Source organism: Camellia sinensis, chromosome 14 (genome assembly GCF_055761805.1).
Source record: "Camellia sinensis isolate YWXY chromosome 14, ASM5576180v1, whole genome shotgun sequence".
Taxonomy (NCBI): Eukaryota; Viridiplantae; Streptophyta; class Magnoliopsida; order Ericales; family Theaceae; genus Camellia; species Camellia sinensis.
This window is the reverse complement of record NC_138974.1, coordinates 41,596,938-41,616,929: the sequence shown is the minus strand read 5'-3', so window position 1 is coordinate 41,616,929 and position 19,992 is coordinate 41,596,938. Positions and strand designations below refer to the sequence as shown.

General features: G+C 30.8%; 1 protein-coding gene and 1 long non-coding RNA gene across 3 annotated transcripts; one reads left to right on the top strand and one right to left on the bottom strand.

Annotated features, from left to right (window-relative positions):
• Positions 1-611: 611 nt before the first annotated feature.
• On the bottom strand, positions 612-2,672 carry LOC114277318 (transcription factor MYB14). Its single transcript, XM_028219212.2, has 3 exons — positions 2,197-2,672; positions 1,952-2,081; positions 612-1,379 (listed from the first exon to the last, which is right to left on the bottom strand). Exons 1-3 carry the CDS (start codon positions 2,327-2,329, stop codon positions 815-817), a joined length of 828 nt encoding a protein of 275 aa, XP_028075013.2. The 5' UTR covers positions 2,330-2,672; the 3' UTR covers positions 612-814.
• Positions 2,673-13,927: 11,255 nt separating this feature from the next.
• LOC114298940 (uncharacterized) lies at positions 13,928-18,471 on the top strand. 2 transcript variants are annotated; one of them, XR_014350602.1, is made up of 5 exons: positions 13,928-14,070; positions 14,552-14,678; positions 16,171-16,226; positions 17,863-17,985; positions 18,310-18,471. It is a non-coding gene; the product is annotated as an uncharacterized LOC114298940 (long non-coding RNA). The 2 variants fall into 2 exon arrangements; XR_014350601.1 differs by lacking the exon at positions 16,171-16,226.
• The last annotated feature ends 1,521 nt before the right edge of the window (positions 18,472-19,992 follow it).

Genomic DNA, 19,992 nt, shown 5'->3' with positions numbered 1-19,992 from the left:
GTCAAAGTCACTAAGTGGTAAGTGTCTTCTGTTTCTTGATTCTTATAGGTCAGAGTCGTCCGTTTAATAATTCTTACCGATCAGAGATCTCAATTGTCTGGTCCAATTAAAATTTTAAATGGAGATAATGTTAGGAATTGACCATTCTTAACCAAGATCGGTGAGACACGAAATAACAAACAAGAAAGAAAAAACGAATCAAATAAATCAAACAAATCAAACACAAAAACACAAGAATTTACGTGATTTACCCCAGAATAAGGTTACGTCCACGGTTGCTGCGATTTTCACTATAATCAGAAAAATATAACTGTCTCTTAACATGCCCCAATCTATTTATAAGTATAGAATTATAGTTATATGAAAGCAACATAAAAATTACAAAAGTATCCAAAAAATCTTGGCCGGGGTAAAACCCCCCTGGACCCCTCTCTCCCTCCCATTAGACCCAGTGTTTGAGTATAGTGTTTGAGTATCAGACAAGTCATTCCATTAATAAATACAGCTCATAATTTTCTATTTTGTGATAAAAAAAATCAAATAATTTTTTTTATATAAATATTTTCCATGCTGTCACTGTTTCTACAGGTGCTTGATGCTTTCACAAGTCATTGCCATGATGTTCCTCGTTTATTATTTTGTATGGAAAATGCTGTAACAGACAAAGACAACTTTTTTGTTTGGTTCATGAATAATCAATCAAAGATATTGAAGCCAGCTTTCACTTACTTTCACAATATTTAACGGTCAAAAGCTAGACGCCAAAAAATTAAAATCTAAAAAAAGAAAAAAGAAAAATACAATTGAAACTCTGCTAAAATTCTGGCAATTCTGGTAATCCCCCAGCTTTTGTAAAGAGGTTGAACCAAAAGTCCATGCCATCATGCATGCTTGAATTGTTGCCACCACAAATATGTTCCATTGCATGAAGACGAGGTGATAATTGAAATTGAGCATCTGGGTCAGCTCCAGCTACCGGAAAATCATCCATCTCGCCGGAATTGTCAACCGAGAACACGTCTGACCAAAAATTCTCGTCCACCACGGGGAAGTTGTCAAATGCATCATCGTCCATAGAAGTGGTGTTGGTGGTTGTGGTGTTGTCAGTGCTGGTGGTGGTGATGGAAGAGATGTCACTGGCTGAATGTTCCGGGCTTTGAAGCCTCACGACTGCATTTGGATAAGTCATGGTGGCTTCTTCTGGTTCTTTCTCTGTGACTTGATCATTTTTCTGGATTTTGATGGAGTGTGGTGGTTTGATTTCCAGCTCCAGCTGGGTGGGCTGCTTTTGTTTGAGTCTCTTTTTCAAGTGGGTATGCCACACATTTTTTATTTCGTTGTCGGTTCGTCCCGGTAATCTTGCTGCGATGGCTGACCATCTGCAATTGAAAGATTATATAAAGATTTGAATTAGTTGAATTAATATGTTAAATCTTGTTATTCACAGTGGTAAAAATCTCCTTCTCTATAAGGGCACTTAGTTCTCCATCTCCAATTTTTTTTATCTTAATATCTGATGACACTTCTAATTATTATATCATACTTTAAAATATTCTAAGATAAATTACAAATACACTTTAGATTTTTGCTTAAAATACGAATTATTTCTTGTGATTTTAAAAATTACGAATATTTCTCTGTCAAAATTTTTTATTTAACAGAATTAATTGAAAAAATAAAATTTCTAACTGTTCATCTATATAATAATAAAATTATCTGAATTATTTATTGAAATAAAATTTTAACATTATTAAAAATTATTAATTAACTTGATGATTTATTAATAAAAAGACTTATTTGTTATGAAATTAGAAACTTTAGAGGGTATAATGTAATTTCTAGAACTATATGAGATAATTTATAATTTAAACAAACATTAAGGGATGTGTTTGGAATTTGTCCAATATTCTAACATATAAAAAGATATAGGACACAAAAATCAATCACACACCTGTTTCCCAACTTTTCATGCAATTTTATGATGGTCTCCTCTTCTTCTTCACTGAAGTTTCCTCGTTTAATGTCTGGCTTCAAGTAGTTCGCCCATCGGAGCCTGCAACTCTTCCCACACCTCAATAAACCTGATCAGAAAACAAACAAAACATCAACACATCAGTTAAATGTTTGATAAAATGTCCGAATGAAGATTACACTCTCTATACCATCATAAAGAGAAACCCAGATGGGAATTATTACCGGCTTGTTTGGGAAGAGCACGCCAATTGCTATGACCATAGAGATTGATATAATTAATGAGTATGTGATCTTCTTGAGGAGTCCATGGACCTCTCTTCAATCCCATCTTCTCACAGCATGGAGCTCTCACCATCTTTGGTTCTCTCAATCTTTCCAAAGTTTTTAGTATATAAGACTTTATTATATAGTGCTTAAAATGATTTTGAGGGACTTGAATTGAGAGGCTATATTTGTCAAGAATGATGATGAGAGACTCCACTAATATATAAGATGAGGTTGTGGTAGTGGGGTGTGCTAGCTCGCTGCTGCTGCTGCTTTAAATAGTCCAAAGTACAACATTTCCAAAGGTTGGTATCCCGCCCTCACTTGCCAACTTGCCTCCTCTCTCTCTCTCTCGCTCTCTCTCACTCTCTCTCTCTCTCTAACTACGACATTTCTGATATAATAATTGGATTACATGTTAGGTCAAATAAAACGTGGGTAATTTGTGAACTACCACAATATTATAGTAGTAGCAAAATTTTATGTGATATTATTTATGTTGTGCTTTATAAAATAATATTAATTTATTTTTGTTTACAAGCTAGAAGGCATGAGATGACATATGTGTTTAGTGTGTTTTAAATGTAAACATGCATTACAACAAAAACATATTTTAGTGGCACTACATTAGTGGCATATTTTTAGAAAATGCCACAAAAAATGATATTTAGTGGCACGTTTTTGAAAAATACCAAAAAACGACAAACATAAAAGGCTCTAGTGACATTTCAATGAACAAGTGTCACAAAACTACAACAAAAACATACTTTAGTGGCACTACACTAGTGGCATATTTTTAGAAAATGCCACAAAAAATGATATTTAGTGGCACGTTTTTGAAAAATGCCACAAAACGACAAACATAAAAGGCTCTAGTGACATTTCAATGAATAAGTGTCACAAAACTACAACAAAAACATACTTTAGTGGCACTACACTAGTGGCATATTTTTAGAAAATGCCACAAAAATGATATTTAGTGGCACGTTTTTGAAAAATGCCACAAAACGACAAACATAAAAGGCTCTAGTGACATTTTAATGAACAAGTGTCACAACACTACAACAAAAACATATTTTAGTGACACCATACTAGTGGCATGTTCTTAAAAAATGTCACAAAAAGAATATTTGGTGGCATTTTTTAGAAAAATGTCATAGAGCCACAAACATACAAGGCTCTAGTGGCATTTCAATTAAAAAAAGTGTTACTTCACTACAACAAAAATGTCACTACAACAAATTTACGCTTTAGTGACACTACACTAGTAACTTGTTTCTAGAAAATGCCACAAAAATAAAAATTGGCATTAAATGTTTTAGAAAAATGCCATAGAACCACAAAACATATAAGGCTCTAGTGGCATTTCAATAAAGAAATGTCACATCAATTTTATGACATTTTATAAAATAATGACACAAAAAATTATGTTCGTGACATTTACCAACAGATGCCACTAAACTTTAGTTGCAATGGCATTTTTTAAAAAATGTCAGGACACTAGGTAGGTGCAAATTACTTTTTATGGCACTTAGGTGAAAAGTGTCATAAAAAAATATTTTATAGTATTTTGAAAAATGCCACTAAGCCAAAAATTTTCCAAGCTTATTATGACATTTTTGAAAAAACAAAAAATGTCAATATATTTTCTAAATTTTTAAAATGCTGTAAATGATTAAAAATAAATGAATTAAACTCAATATACACTGCAGGAAAAAGCATATTCGGTGACTAAATTTCCTGACCAAAAAAAATTGGTCGCTGAAAGTATAGCTTTCAGCTACCAAAACAGTATTAGTTGCCAAAAGTAAAGCTTTTTGGCGACTAAACAATTTTAGTGGCGACTAAAACTAAGTTTGGTCGGTGATTATATGGGTTTTAGTGACTAAAAAATTTTTAGTAGCCCAAAGTAAAGTTTTTTGGCGACTAAAAAAATTTAGTAGCCAAAAGTCTACAATTGGTGACTAAAAATAAGTTTGGTCACTAATTATATGGGTTTTACCTACTAAAAAAATTTTAGTATTCAAAAGTAAAGCTTTTTGGTGCCAAAAAAAATTTTAGTAGCCAAAAGTCTACAATTGGCGACAAAAAAAAAAGTTTAGTCGCCAAAAGTGGTCATTTTTAGCGCGGGAGAACTAAAATCTTAAGGCGGGAATAAAATTTTTTGGTGACCAAAATTTTGGTAACTGAAAGTGCATCTTCGGCGACCAAATCCGATTTTGGTCGACAAAAGTTAAGTTTTTTAGCAACTAAAAAATAATTAGTAGCCAAAAGTATAGAATTAGCGACTAAAAAATATTTTTAGTCGCCAAAAGTGGTCTTTTTTTATTTTGGTAGTAAATTGTTTGTTTTACATAAATTATGTTCAATAAAATAATTATGTTTATACATATACTTTTATATTAATATGGATGTATGTACTATATAAATAATATATGTTGCATATATAATCATGTGGTGGTATAGAGGTGTAGTGGGAAGAGTGTGGTGTATAAGGTTTATGGTGCGGAAGGTTGGCGGTTTGAGTCTCCGCAAGAGCGGATCAAATTGTTCTACAATGAATTATCGTCATGAATGGCACTTGATAGTGTCACGAATAGTGCCTACCATGACATTAAAGTGTCACTGAAAGGTTTTAGTCTTGATGGTGTAATGGCACTTACAAGTGTCACTAACTCTTTTTTTAATGGCGCTTGATAGTGTCACAAATAATATCTACCATGACATTAAAATGTCATTGAAAGTTTTCAACCATGATGGTGCAGTGACACTTGCAAGTATCTACCGTGTCACTCGTATCTACCGTGGCACCGATAGAAGTGGCACTTGTTCAAAATGCCACAAGACCAAAAAATGTCATTAGAAGAATAGTTTTGTGGCACTTTCAAATGTCACTAAACTAAGAAAATGTTGTAGTGATGATATGTAAATATAATTACTATAATGTACAGTGGGAAGCATTTGAGTCCCACTTGCATTTTAATTTCAAGTTTGATTGCAATATTATTAGGAATAAGAGGTGAGAAATAATTGAGTCTCACTTGCATTTTAATTTCACATTTGATTGTGGGATAAGACAATTTTTTTTTTATTAAATCATGGAAGGGAAAATCAGGATCCACATTTATTTAATGTAGTATGAAATTTTCGCATGATTTTAATACTAGTATGGAATTAAATGAGAGAAAATATGAACTAAGTATTATCATAGAATTGTGGTATTAGAGGATAAGCATCTAATTATTTTCCTTTTTTAATGGTTAAAAATAATTATATCTTTATAATCTCATTCATAATCATCCCGAGGAGAGGGTAGGACTTGAATTAAGACGTTAGGCCTATTAAAAAAGGTTTTTATCAATAGAGCGACACACAATATATTATAATTTTTTATTTTATTTTTACTGATTTGAATTTCACACGTACCCACCAGTTTAATTTAATAAAAAATAATCTAGCAATCAAAGTTGTATCAATCATTTGGTTTACTTGCTAAAGTATGATTGGGCCACACACATGCCAACTTGAATGGATGACATAAATATATAAGGTGTCGTAAGGCTTAATGGAAACAGAGGAAGCGTTATAGACAACTTGAGTCAAACTTCATTGAGTGTCAAGGAAAGAAAATTCAATAAAACTATGATTATAATATTTATTTTTTTATTTTATATGTTAATAAGGGTGTGACATATAAAATAATAAATAAATTGTAATACGAAAAGATGATGTTTTAATACTATTGATAAAAATGACATAAATTTAAATTTAAAGAGTTAATGCCTACATACAAGTGATGCCATTTCCATTTCCATTTTAATGTTGAAATTTGAAAGTATTTTGTAACTTACCATGAATGGAGTGAATGGGATGAAAGAAAGAGGCTAGTAGTGCCATTTTACCAAGAGTCTTGATAACAAATATCTAGAGGTATTAGAAAAATAATACAAAAATAAATAATATTTTTTTATACTTATTTTAGAATACTTTTAATTGAATTTAAAACTTTTTATAATTTGAAAGTATTTTGTAACTTATCATGAATGGAGTGAATGGGATCAAAGAAAGAGGCTAGTAGTGCGATTTTACCAAGAGTCTTGATAACAAATATCTAGAGGTATTAGAAAAATAATATAAAAATAAATAACATTTTTTATACTTATTTTAAAATATTTTTAATTGAATTTAAAACTTTTAATATTTTTTGTATTATTTGCAAATCATTTTTTTTGCATAATTTTTAACATTAAACAATGTTCTAAGAATACTAATCAGTATTTGTCTTTGAACAATTATAAGATGGTTGTATAAGTTAGACTGTAATGACTTTTAGTCAGATATTAAAGTTAATATTTGACTACATATCACTAACTTTGTAAGAGTGAAAAAATTATTCAATGCAGATCTCACAATTCATAGGTGTTGATGTCATACCAATGATGAAAAGATGTGCGGTTGTGACAATGTCATTTGTTAATTACTAAATTGAATGATTATTTTTGAAAATGCATGATATGCCATTCTTTAATTGAATTTGAATTTCAACAAAAATAATATCCCCCTAAATAATAATAATAATTGAATAAATAAAAATTGGTGAGAAGATTTTAGCATTTTCATATAGTAAAGATTAAAATCAAAACATTTGCTTTGTTTGAGTTAGTTAGAACTAAAAAAAAAAACATGATTATCCCATCTAAAGAAATTCTTAAATATAAAATTGAATCATATAAAGTGACACGCAAAATAAATATTTCCTTATATTACTTTCAGTGTTGATTTTTACGCCACTAACTACTCTTAATTAAAAATATTTTTACACCAAAAGATCAAACAACCCAGTTTTTGTCTCTTTATTCTTCACCATTTAATTATAGCTAGTGTTTGCTGTTATTTTGTGGAGGAATTCAAACATTGGTAGGTGGAATCATTTGATTTTGAAGTGTCTTGACGATTAAACTAAATCAGTAAAGAAAATAATGAGAAAAAAAAAAAAGACTTTGGTACATACAATAATATGTTCTTGAATCAAAAAAAAATATATATATATATGTTCAGTGAACATGGACCCTCAAGTATATACATAGCTAAAAAAGTCAGTCCTCTTTGAAATGTATAAAAAATTTAGGTGGGTGTTAATTCTATTATAGTGATGATGTCACAAATTAGGTAAAAAGCCAGTTATGGTTTTCCGCATCGACATTGGGTAAATTGGGTAACAATAGAGTGTGTCATTTATCTTATCTATATTATTATACATGTGAACACTTAGATTGGTGTTTTAAAATTGTCTCTCTATATGTCAAGTGTCCAGTTATTTATACAAAAAAGTTAATTAACATGATGGAACAGGACTCGAATTTAAGGCTACAAAGTTAATAGAGAAGACTCTTACCAAATTAGGTTACAACAAATACATGTTGAATATTTTATTTTATTTTATTTATTTAACTCGGCACACGCGTTGCCTCTGCTAACCGCTAGTTTAATTAATGTTTAATGCACTACTAGCTACTTCCCTTTTTCTTTTCTTTTTTTGGTACAAAGTAATCAAAGTACTAGCTACTTACCCTGTCAAGATGGATGGAGAGACCTCAGTGATTATTGGATTGGGAAGAATTGGGCATAGTTTTATCTTGGGCAAGGAATCCCTAGTTGGAGTATCCCAATCCAAATGTCATAAAAATTTATGAATGTTTTTGTGTTAAAAGGATTTTCGTAAATGGTGAGAAATCTGATTACTAGCTGACTTTTGTGGTGAGTGTGAAAGAAAATTTAGTATTTTTTTTTTTTTTGTCATACCTTTTTACTACACTTAAAAAAAATTAAATTTTACAATAAGGAAAATATCTTGTTTTAAATGATTTTTCTTCAAACCATTTCAAACTAGTGCATTAAATAAATAAATAATATAAAATAAAATAACAAAGCAAACTTTCAAAGCTAATTGAGTTTAAAGGCATCATATCCAAAATCTTGACATTTTCTCGCAAGAATGGACGCGTGCACCATCCTTTTGTGTCAAGCTTTTAAAGGAAGTGACCCTACATATATCTACAAGCTTTGAATTTAGAAGTGGAAAATTTTGATCAATTGTTGAAAAGCTAGTCAATGTGCAAATCTGAAACTTTACCGACCTTATATCTTGAGGGACCCCTAGTGCTAAGAGTTAGATTACTCACTCTGTCATTCACTCTTGCAAATGTCTACTTTTTTTTTTTTCCCTTAAGAATTTCAGATACACTTTAAGAGAGATTTGGAAAACGATTTGGAAATGAAAAGAGAAAAAATAAGTGAAATGTGAATAAAATATACTTATATTTTATTTAATTTCACACACATTTTTCCTTTCTATTTTCAAATCTTCCAACCAAATACAGTGTAAGAGTGTAAGAAATGAAAGTTGTTAAGCGACAGAGAAGTAGTTGAATTTGTAGTAGTTATCAAATTTTACAAGATAAATTAGCGATATCACTGTTTTCATTTATGACGATAGCTGAACCCTAATTCTCACATATGATAGGTGAGAAAGTGTCACTAAATTAGAAGCCATTCACCTCATGTAAATGATCCGATGCATGGAGTTTGTTTGCCCGCATAAAAAGGTTTTATATAAACGTGTTTGGTTTTATTAAAATTATTTTTTTTGTTTAATTTAAAAATAAGTATTTGCTATAATTTTTATTTATAATATATGAGATAAAAATAGTTTAAATAAATAAATAAATAAAATAAGAAGTTGATTATCGTACTTCATAATTTATTAGTAACTTTTTCACTTTACAAAAGTTGTACTAAATAGATCGTTATCATGTTTGTGCTATTAATCTAAAAAATTACTTTTCTATCCAAATTTGAGATTTGAGAATCATCGAGATCTGTAATCCAATTCTATGACCTATTATTTCTCAAAACAAACATAGTTAAAAGTGTTTAGAAGCCGTTGGTTTTTCACCGGTTGGTAATCTCAACCAACAATATTGAATTTCAAATATTTTATGCAATTGCGAAAGATTCTGCAGAATATTTGTGACACTAAACATTCTTTAATCTAAAATGTCACTACCTTCTTGACTTGAACATGGGTTTAAAAGGCAACTCTCTGTCTTTTTTTTCTTTTTAGGTACATCGGAAAATAGACGTGCACACTTTGAACCACACATAAGAAGAGGTTAGCAAAGTCTCTTTGGTATTGCATGATAACTACACTAAACCCCCAATCTGTTGAATTTAAAAGTGCAGCACGACTGACATCTGCCTACCTATATGTTGTTCAAATTTGACTACGGAGAAAATAAGTTACAAATTATCTCATTAAGAGTTTGTTTGGATTGTGGGTTGATTTTTTAATTTTTTGACTTTTTAATTATTTTAGTCTTGGTTTAAAAAGTCTCGTTTGGAATAATTTTTTTTTTAACTTTTTAGACTTTTGTGAGAGAAAAAAGAAAATGATTATGGATTAGATGTGATATTTTATCTTATTTAACTAAAACAACTTATTTTGTCCTATATGACTATTTTAATCCAAATATATATCACAAACGGAGCCTAAAATTATGTCCAACCTGGGGCGTAGCTATCTTGATGGCAGTGGTGTCATTTGAAACCACTGAATTTCAAAATTTTGTTAAAGAGTATATGTAAATTCCATATAAAAGTTTTGAGTATTAACAAATTGAACCCAATAGATCTAGAAATAAAATACTAATTTTGAAAGTTTACAAATTGACCCAGTGGAGTTAAAAACAAAAATCAAACCTTATGCTACATTTTTAATCTTCTGTAAATAAATTCATGTTAGAGACTTATTCCATAGCATTTTTTTAAACCACTCAAGTTGAGTTCATATAATCTGGCAAATACTCCATTTATGGCCAATTAGTGTCATAACGTAATCTATTTTGTTTGTCTTTGTGCCCCTTATTTGTTGATTTATTTGTCTATTTATTTGAGATTTGTCCCATGTCACTTCTCTAAACTACCCAAGTTCGATTCATCCACACATCTTCTCTAAATCACCTAAGTTTGAATTATATAATTTGAAGGCTACTCTGCACATAACCAATTGATTTTATGTCGGATGTCTCAAATAATTCTAACATATAGTTATGTTGCGTTTATCCTCGAATAATTCTAACAATTTGTTCTCCCTCGAGTCTCGGCTATATAGTTCTCTAACGACCACTGTAGTGTTTAATCTTATAAAAAGTTTTTTATTATTTTTTTTGAAATATTAAAATTTTTTAATTTAGTAATTTGAATTATTTTTTTTCAACGTAATTGAAAATATATATGTGATTTACAAGTATCATGCGAATGCTAATATTATTAATAAGTTTTGTAAGACTAAAAATATAAGATAATGACATTAACGATGACTTGTTAAATGACACCACTGATTGAAATTCCTAATTACGTCACTGTGTCCAACACTAGGCAGGGAAACAAAACAAGTGCAAAGCTTGTCTCACATTTATCTCTCTCTTGCTGTCCATGTAGTTGAATTTACACCAACTGCTAATCTAAATTCCAAGCAAATATGGATCCTACATATCAACACCTACTCATGTTGACTTCCAATAAAAATGGTTTGGGTCATTGGGATATTGTTGATTATTATACACCAAGCTAGAGTGTAAAAAAATATAACACAGCCCACCAAAATTGACTCATGTTCGGTTTGAAAAGGTGAAAATGTTAGGTTGGATTAGACTAGAGGGATTAAACGATAAAATTTGGCAAGTGAATTGTCGGTTAAAATTCGTTAACTTTTATAAATTGACCTGGCCCATTATTATGTATATGTAAAATTAATTTGTATTTGCTCATAATCTAATTGGAACACTATGTATTAATTTATAAAATATGATTTTAAATAAGATAACATATTCACTACAAGAATTTACACAATTGCCGACCACTTTTGCCGACCAAAAAAATTTTGGTCGCAAAAAAATGACATTTGGCGACCAAATATTAATTAGTCGCGAATGATCATTATTTTTGGCGACCAAATATTATTAGTCGCAGAATGTTATATTTTGGCGACCAAAAAATGAGTTGGTCGCAGAAAGTGATATGCTTTTGCCGACCAACTACAAATTTGGTCGCGGAATGTCACATTTTTTTTGGCGACCAAAAATTTGGTCGCCAAAAACTTATTTTCAGCAACCAAAAAAAATTAGTCGCCAAATTAGTACTTTTAGCGACTAATATTTTAGTCGCCGTTGATTGAGATTTGGCGATTAAAAATATTTTTCGGCGAAGGTTTTTTTTTTTGCGACTACTATGGTCTTTTGGTCGCCAAAAATTATTTTTTTCTTTGGCGACCAAAAATTTGGCCGCCAAAAACATATTTTCAGCGACCAAAAAAATTAGTCGCCAAATTAATACATTTAGCGACAAATATTTTAGTCGCCGTTGATTGAGATTTGGCGACTAAAAAGATTTGTCGGCGAAGGTACCTTTTCTGCGACTAATATTTTCGTCGCCAAATATTAATGAAATTTTTTTACTTTGATCTTTGCCGACCAAAAATGTGGTCGGCAAAATACTTATTTTTAGGGACCAAAAAACATTTTGTCGGCAATAAAGTTAAACAATTTCAAAAACACAGATTCATGTTTTTGGTGGGAATACACTCTTACATTACCGCTCAATTTATTTTCTATCAATATGTACATAGACCCAAATAAGTTCAGTCTCTTGCTCTCTCTGTTTCTCCACTACTACAAAAATAGTTAAAGATCACACTTTGACAAAAAAAAAATCTCATTTTTATTGAAAGTGTGATAAAAAAAAATTAGATTGATATTTTAATCACACTTAATTTGATTGAGTGTGATAATATTTATTTTTTATGTCACTTTTCAATTAAATGTGATTATATATATATATATATATATATATTTAATCACACCTTCTAATTAAAGTGTGATTATATATACACTACTACTTTTTAATTACAATTTTTAAACACGTGTGATTATATATATATTTTTTAATCACACATTCTAATTAAAGTGTGATTATTTATACACTACTACTTTTTAATCATACTTTTTAAATAGGTGTGATTATATATATATTTTTTACCCACGCATTCTAATTAAAGTGTGATTATTTATATATTTTTTAATCACACATTCTAATTAAAGTGTGATTATATATTCACTACTACTTTTTAATCACACTTTTTAAATAAGTGTGATTATATATATATTTTTTAATCACACATTTTAATTAAAGTGTGATTATATATACATTACTACTTTTTCATCACACTTTTTAAATAAGTGTAATTATATATATATATATATATATATATTTAATCACACTCCCTAAATAGGTGTGATTGTATAAAATATTTCAATTTGATTTTTATATAAAATATACAATTCCCAAATCCGCGCCTCTATTCTACCCATGAATGATAGAGACAACTTACTACTAGAAAATGAGACTTTAGACACGGAACTTTTTCACCAATTTTTTCATCTTCCTATCTCTCTGTCTCTGTCTCTCTTCTCTCTCTGTCTGTCTGTCTGTCTCTCTCTCATCACTCTTTTCTGTCTGTCTGTCTCTTTCTCTCTGTGTCTCTGTCTCTCTTATTTTTCTCTCTCTCACTCATCACTCTTCTCTGTCTGTCTGTCTATCTATCTCTCTCTCTATTTTTCTCTTTGTGTCTCTCGTCCATCTCTCTTCTGTCTATTTCTCTCATCTCTCTTCTCTCTTTGTCTCTCTTCTCTATCTCTCTCGCTCATCTCTCTCTGTCTCTCTCTCGTTTATCTCTTTTCGCTCTTTTTTTCTCTTCTCTCTTTGTCTATATCTTTTCACCCGTTTTTTCATCTTCCTCTCTCTCTCTCTTCTCTTTCTCTCTCTTACTCATCACTCTTTTCTTTCTGTCTATCTGTCTCTCTCTCTCTCTGTGTCTCTCACTCATCTATCTCTTTTCACCACTATGTTGGCGTTGCTCACTCTTTCCATTCCGTCTTCTCTATTTACTGAGCTCCCTCTCGATTTATCTATCCACTACAAGAAAATGCACTTTTAGCGACCACTTTGTCTCTCTCTCGTTCATCACTCTGTCTTTGTCTCTCTCTCTTTCTCTTCTCTATCTGTCTCTCACTCATCTCTCTCTCTTTCACCACCCATCTCCTTTACCACCTTCACTACTACTGCAAACGCCATTCTACTACCACCATTCACTACAACAAAAATAGTCTTTAGAGACGAAAACTAATGACGAAAATAAATTTTGTCACGAAATACGTATCTTTTAATGACAAAAATAATATTTCGTCTCCAAATGTACCATTTTTAGAGACAAAAATAAAATTTTGTCACCTATCTAAATACATAATAAAAAAATTAGGTTACGAAATTAATTTTCATGATTATTTATATTTTTTTGTCACCAAAGATTTTCCCGTTAATTTTTTCGGAGGGTACCAAAATTTTGAGATTTTTGGTGAGGAAAAAATTGGTCACCAATTATAAAATTATTAATGACAAATATATTTTTATCACCAATAATTTTTAATATTTTAATATCATTTAGTGACAAAACTATATTTGTGGCCAATATTTTTATCTTTAGTGAAAAAATAATGTTGTCACCAATAAATAATTTAGTTACTAAATATTTTAAAGGGAAATAAAAATATATTGGCGCCTGTAGAAGATACAACAATCGATTCTTCTTCTCACATATACGACCACCAAACCTCACCCTACCTCACCTCACCTCACCTCACCTCAGCGCAGTGCAGACCGTAACGCTGCTCGCCATCGCAACCGTCGCTTGCCGCCGCCACCGTCACATCCTCACAGGTACTCTCTCACTCTCAGTCTCTCTCTCTCTCTCTCTCTCTCTCTCTCTCTCTCACTCGAGGTCTGTATATCTCTCTATTTCTCACTCTGTATACCTCGATCACTCTCTCTCCTTCTCTGTCAATCTGGATCTTCTCCCTCTCGGGTCATCTCTCTCTCTCTCTCTCCCTTCCCATATTTCCCTATCTCTCACACTTCATCTAGGGTTTATTCTTGTGTTTATTTCGTAAATGGGTTTGGTTGAAGTGTTTGATTTGTACGAAATTAATTAAATCTTGATGTCCAAAATGGGTTTGATTTTAGTTTTGTGGGTTTGATTTTAGTTTTGTGAAATTATGGGTTTATTGTGTTTGAATTGAAATTATGGATTTTAATTTTATGGGTTCATTGGGTTTTTTGTGGGTTTGATGTTGTGACTACACACACTCTCTCTCACTCTCTTACAGTTGCATTACTTTTTCCATGTCCACTGCTTTGCCAGTCAAATGAAGACTCTGTTTCTCAACCTCTCCTTGATCTGGTAGATTCATTCAAAGAATGATATATGTATACTAAATACTCTCACACAAAGCATCTTGGAACAGATTTCCAGAGTCTACGGGAACCAGGTGATTTTCCCTCTAAGTTGTACTTGTTTCTTCATGATATGCATTCCCTTTGCTGCTGGTAAAGTTTGAAGGTCAATTGGCCTCATAAGCACTAAAAACAGAGTGAGATAAATAAAGCACAAGATGTTTAATTTGTTTCTACATTCATAATTTTTAGGCGTATCTAAACCTATATATGAATTATGTGTATTTTGATAACTATGGATAGATTTTGGGTTATTTTAGGGACATAAAAAATTTTAAAAATAATAAAAAATAAACATATTCTGAATTTTCTGTAAATTTTGATTGATGTTTTGTGAAACTATTGTGTTACATTTTAATATGTATAAGAAGTTTGAACCCATTAGCTTCAATAAGTTTTAATGGGGTATGTGGCTCCACCCTTTGTGTGTGTCGGTGTGAGTATATATGGTTTCTCTATGTATGGAATTGTTTGCCATCTCAAAGTTTAGCTGCAAAGATTTATGGTAATAATTTCCAGAAAATCGAAAAATTGATTCCAGCTTGTGAAAATAAATTCATGACAGAAATGGAGAAGAAGAGGAGGACCAAAATTTATTTTGAAACTAGTTCTAGAATAGTTCTCAAATTTGTAACATGTGAACTTGTACAAGCTTAATTTTAGCTTTATTTGCTTTACTAAGAGGTGGATCTTTCAAGCGTATTATTCAAGAAATTGTCAAAAGGCTCAAAAGCGTATTATCATTTGTTGTTGCTAGGTGATAAAGAACTTGAACTCTTGCCATTAAGTGAGAAACTAAACTCTAGTTTGTTATCATTGGTCATTTATATTCATATTCTTAGTTGCTTTCGGTTCCAAACCCAAAAATGACTTCATTACTAAAGAATGTGTGTACACCATTCCTTAGCCTTAGGCCTGTCCTTTGTTTTATTTTTTTAAATTTCACCTCAAATTGGTCTGAAGTTTATAAAATCAGGAGTAATCTAAATTCATTGAATAAAGATAACATCGAGAATCGAGTCAATGGCTATTGGTATTGGAATTGGATAAATTTTTCAATATCAGTAATGGGTTTTAAACCTTGCAAAAATGACGCAAGCTAAAAGTTTTTAGTGGAGATCCAAATAGCAGGGTTTTGTCATCTCAATATATATATATATATATATATTCTTGGTGAAAAAATGTGAAAATTTGAGTTTAGGTGAGTCGATTCGGTTGATAGGTTCCCTTTTGAAGGTTAGCTTTATAAACTGTACTGATGCATTTCATTTGTAATCTTGAATTTCAAGTTTAGAGATAATTTGATTTGCATGCTTTGGTCATAGTTGGGACAATGTTTGTTGAGTTAATTCAAGTAGAGTTTGTGCCATGGCTTTGGTAATGATGCAGGCAGTTGAATAATGTGATAAGATCACTCTAATCTGACAGTTAAGAATGGTGCTTCTTGGACTTCTGTTGCAACTTGGTATTTTAATTGATTTATGGCATGCAATATATCTTATGACTTTATTATTTCTTCCTCTTTAGACCAGATGCTGGAAGTGTCTATCATGAAAATTCTTGTTCTTTTGTTGCTGATGTAGGTAAGCTTGTTTAAGTCTATTCTTGATTTTAGAGTGAAAACTTTTGTCAATCAATTGATACCAAATGCCCTTCTTAATGGTTTTGGTACTACAGCATTTTTCTCACTGTTGTCATTGTTTTTCATGATGTTGCTTTATTACTAAGCTAAATTTAGGCAGGTTTATTTTTTCATTATACTTCTCCTATGGTTTTAAAACAGTTGCAGATTCTTATATTGCAAATCTTGTTGTGAATAAGGGGGACCCTATTTATGATTTCTGCTGGTACCCATATATGTCTGCGTCGGGTTCATCTCTTACCTTTCTTGTTAAGGGAGTTCTATAAAAAAGTACTCTGTAGTCCATTAATGTGAGATGGATTTACAGTAAGTAATGATACTATAATGAAAGTTTAACTGCTATAATGGTTAAGATTTCAGACCCAGTTACGTGTGTGTTTGCAAGTACCACTTGTGATCATCCTATTAATCTTTGGGATGCTACTTCAGGCGAGGTTCTGTATCATTATTTCTAACATTTTTCTTAAGAGAAGAAAATATGTTTTGTTTACCTGAATAAAGATTTAAATTCTGATCTTGTAATATGTTGGAAGTTGATGGCCATCCCATGGCTACACCTATCCTTTGCTAAGCTATGAATGTCCGCTGAGTCTGATTTGTTAACGTGAATTTTTATGCTCAGTGGCAACTCATGAAAAAAATTCTATCATGCTACTGTAATAGGTATTAGTTTTTTCAACAAGTTTATAACTTGCCTTGTGTATTAGTTTCAAATTCAAATCGAAGACAGTGCTGGTTTCTCAAGTTTTCTCTGTATAAATTCATTCTGAATCAGCCTAAGTCCTTTGATTAAAGGTGTTTTCTGTCATATTGTATCATAATTCAGTCTTCATTTTGTTATTTGAGATCGGTAGTAATTGACAATTACACAATTTGAACAATCGTTTAGAGGTTAGTTTTTCTACTTTTTTTTTTTTAGGTCTTATCATCTTTTTTGTTGCTATTTCTAGATATATCTATAAAAAAAAATATCAATGTTGTCCTCCCTGTGGAATAACAGATAAAAAAGGAATAAAAAGGACAATTATAACATTTAAAAGAAAAAAAGGAAAAAAAAAGATGAGATTGGGCACTTTTTTCATCTTGATAGTAAGGATACACTGTTGTCCTGCCTGTGGAATGCCATAATTGGTTCCAAAGGATTGCCAGTTCAAAGAATCATCAAATATTGTCTTGGATTGGATGATGATGATGGTGATGCTTGTGTTAATGATCTCCATGTTAAAAGCCTATGTGCTAGGCTGCAAGTATTTAGATTTGTTCACTTGTGATTTGTTTAAACTAAGTACAAATGTATATTCTTTCTTTCTTTCTTTTTAAATTTAATTTTTAATAATAAATTTATCTTATATTTTTTTGTTTGCAATAGTTTTTGATTTTGTGTCACCTATATGTTTTACTTTTTAGTCGAAGTTTTGGGACCATTTCAGTTTTTATGATCTACATGTTTGTTATACTTTATCTTTTGTGTTTAGTCCTAGAGGGTTATCTCTTATGCATTGAAGTAAAAGAAAGAAAAAACAATAACTAATACTGCTATAGTATCTCAATTTTCCCTGCTCAAAATTTTTTTGCAGGTCATTTAACTTGGAAAATGGTTTGGCATCTCACACAAAGGCCAATCACAGTGCCGGACAATACATGGATTTAAAGAGAGAGCTTCTGAGTTCTAATTAGAAAATCTATGCTCAGTCTATTAGGTAATGTTTATAACCCTAAATATATTAGACGGCTCGGGGAACGCCCCAAACACCTTGGGAGGGACCAATGTAAGTTGTGAAGTGTGTATTGAATGTGTTTTCTAATTAAATTTTTTATTTGCAGGAAGCATTTTGTTTTAATTACTGTAATATATTTTTGCACGTGGAGGGCTATATATATATGTATAATTTGACCTACCCATCATTTTTCATCTTCCTGCTAAATAGACTTTTTAATTTATTGTTTACATTTTTTATTTGCTGTAGTTTCTGCCTCTATGCTCCTTTTATGATATAAAATTTGTTTGAAACTGTCTGTGACAGGTCAAGAATGAGGAAGAGGAATTCAGCATTGGGCATCTTTCTGTTCTGATGATGAGTGTTAAAAACAACACACAGGTAATGCATACTTTTCTTCCCTGTAAATTGAGGATAATGTTGTACCAGTGAAATTTTGATAGAAGGGTCATAGTCTTTAAATGGTTAAAAGCGATTGTCCTTGTGGCATGTAGATTCACCTATATTGTTTTAGGAATGTAAACTGCAATTACACAACAGATGTTTTGCAACATATGCAGCTCTACATCAAAATCCATGAAAATCCCCTCTGTATATCTATAAAAAGAAATCCTTTTGCTGAATGAAGTGACCAATTTTTCTCCTGTAGTTAAAATTTTTCTCAGTAGTTGTTGGGTTTACCACTGTATTGAATCAGTAATTTTTTTTCGCAAAACATGACAATTGCCGACCAAGAGTTTTGGTCGCAAAAAATACATGTATTGCCGACCAAAATAGTACTTGGTCGTGGAATCTCACTTTTGCCGACCAAAAGTTTTGGTCGTGAAAAGTAACAAATGGCGACCAAAATTTTTTGGTCGCGGAATGTCACGATTGGCGACCAAAATTTTTGGTCGTTGAATGTGATAATTGGCGACCAAATTTTTTGGTCGCGAAATGTGTCAATTGGCGACTAAGATATTTGGTCGGGAAAATATCACTTTTCGCGACCAAATGTTTTCACGACTAAATGAATTAGTCGCGGTCATGATATATTTTGCGACCAAAAATTTGGTCGGCAAATCCGACTTTTCCCGACCAACCAAAATTTTGGTCGCGAATTACTTTTGCCGACCCTCAATTGGCGATCAAAGTAGCGACCAAAAAAATTGGTCGCGGATAACTTTTGCCGACCAAAAATGGACTTTTAGCGACCAATTTTTTGGTCGGCAAAAGTGTTAATTCTTGTGGTGATTCAACTAATTTGTGAGCTTTATGTTGACAATTAAAATAAAAAAAATTACTTTTTTGTTTGAAATTTAAAAGCATTAAGGTCATATGTTCACTTTTTTTATTTTTAACATAATTTTAAATAAGCAGATGTTTGAAACTGCAAAATTATTCAAACAAACCACTAATACTTCTCGCATATTGTCAATTACAAATTGAAAAAAATTACTTTTTTGTTTGAAATTTAAAAGCATTAAGGTCATATGTTCACTTTTCTTTTCTTTTTTTTAAATATAATTTTAAATAAGTAGATGTTTGAAACTGCAAGATTATTCAAACAAACCACTAATACTTCTCTCATATTGTCAATTACAAATTGAAAACGGTACCTAAAACAGCAAATTTTACAAATTGGTTTTTGTTTATTTTTAGAAAAATATAAATTACAAACGCGTTTGATTTGAATAAAATATTTGAAAAATTTTAAAAACATAAACTAAAAAATATGTTTGTTCAGGCCTAAAATATTTATATTTATTTTTATTATTTATGACAAAAGGATCATGCACATTATAATTGAAAAAAAATTATAAATTGAAAAAAAATAATTGAAAAAAAAAAATTATAAATTCATTTTTTAAGTTTATGTTTTTTCCTCAAATTTATAAATTGAAACAATCCTTTTTAAACCAAAAAAATTATCAAACAAGTTTTTATGATAATTTTTAAAATTTTTATAAATATAAAATGAAAACTTAAAACGAAATAATTACCAAGCAT

What these genes read in the sequence shown, in the direction of transcription:
- LOC114277318 (XM_028219212.2), bottom strand. Translation starts at nt 2,329, where the DNA reads ATGGTGAGAGCTCCATGCTGTGAGAAGATGGGATTGAAGAGAGGTCCA. An exon ending in TGCTCTTCCCAAACAAGCCG is followed by an intron (nt 2,082 to 2,196) that starts GTAATAATTCCC and finishes TTTTCTGATCAG; the next exon opens with GTTTATTGAGGTGTGGGAAG. An exon ending in CATGAAAAGTTGGGAAACAG is followed by an intron (nt 1,380 to 1,951) that starts GTGTGTGATTGA and finishes TTTCAATTGCAG; the next exon opens with ATGGTCAGCCATCGCAGCAA.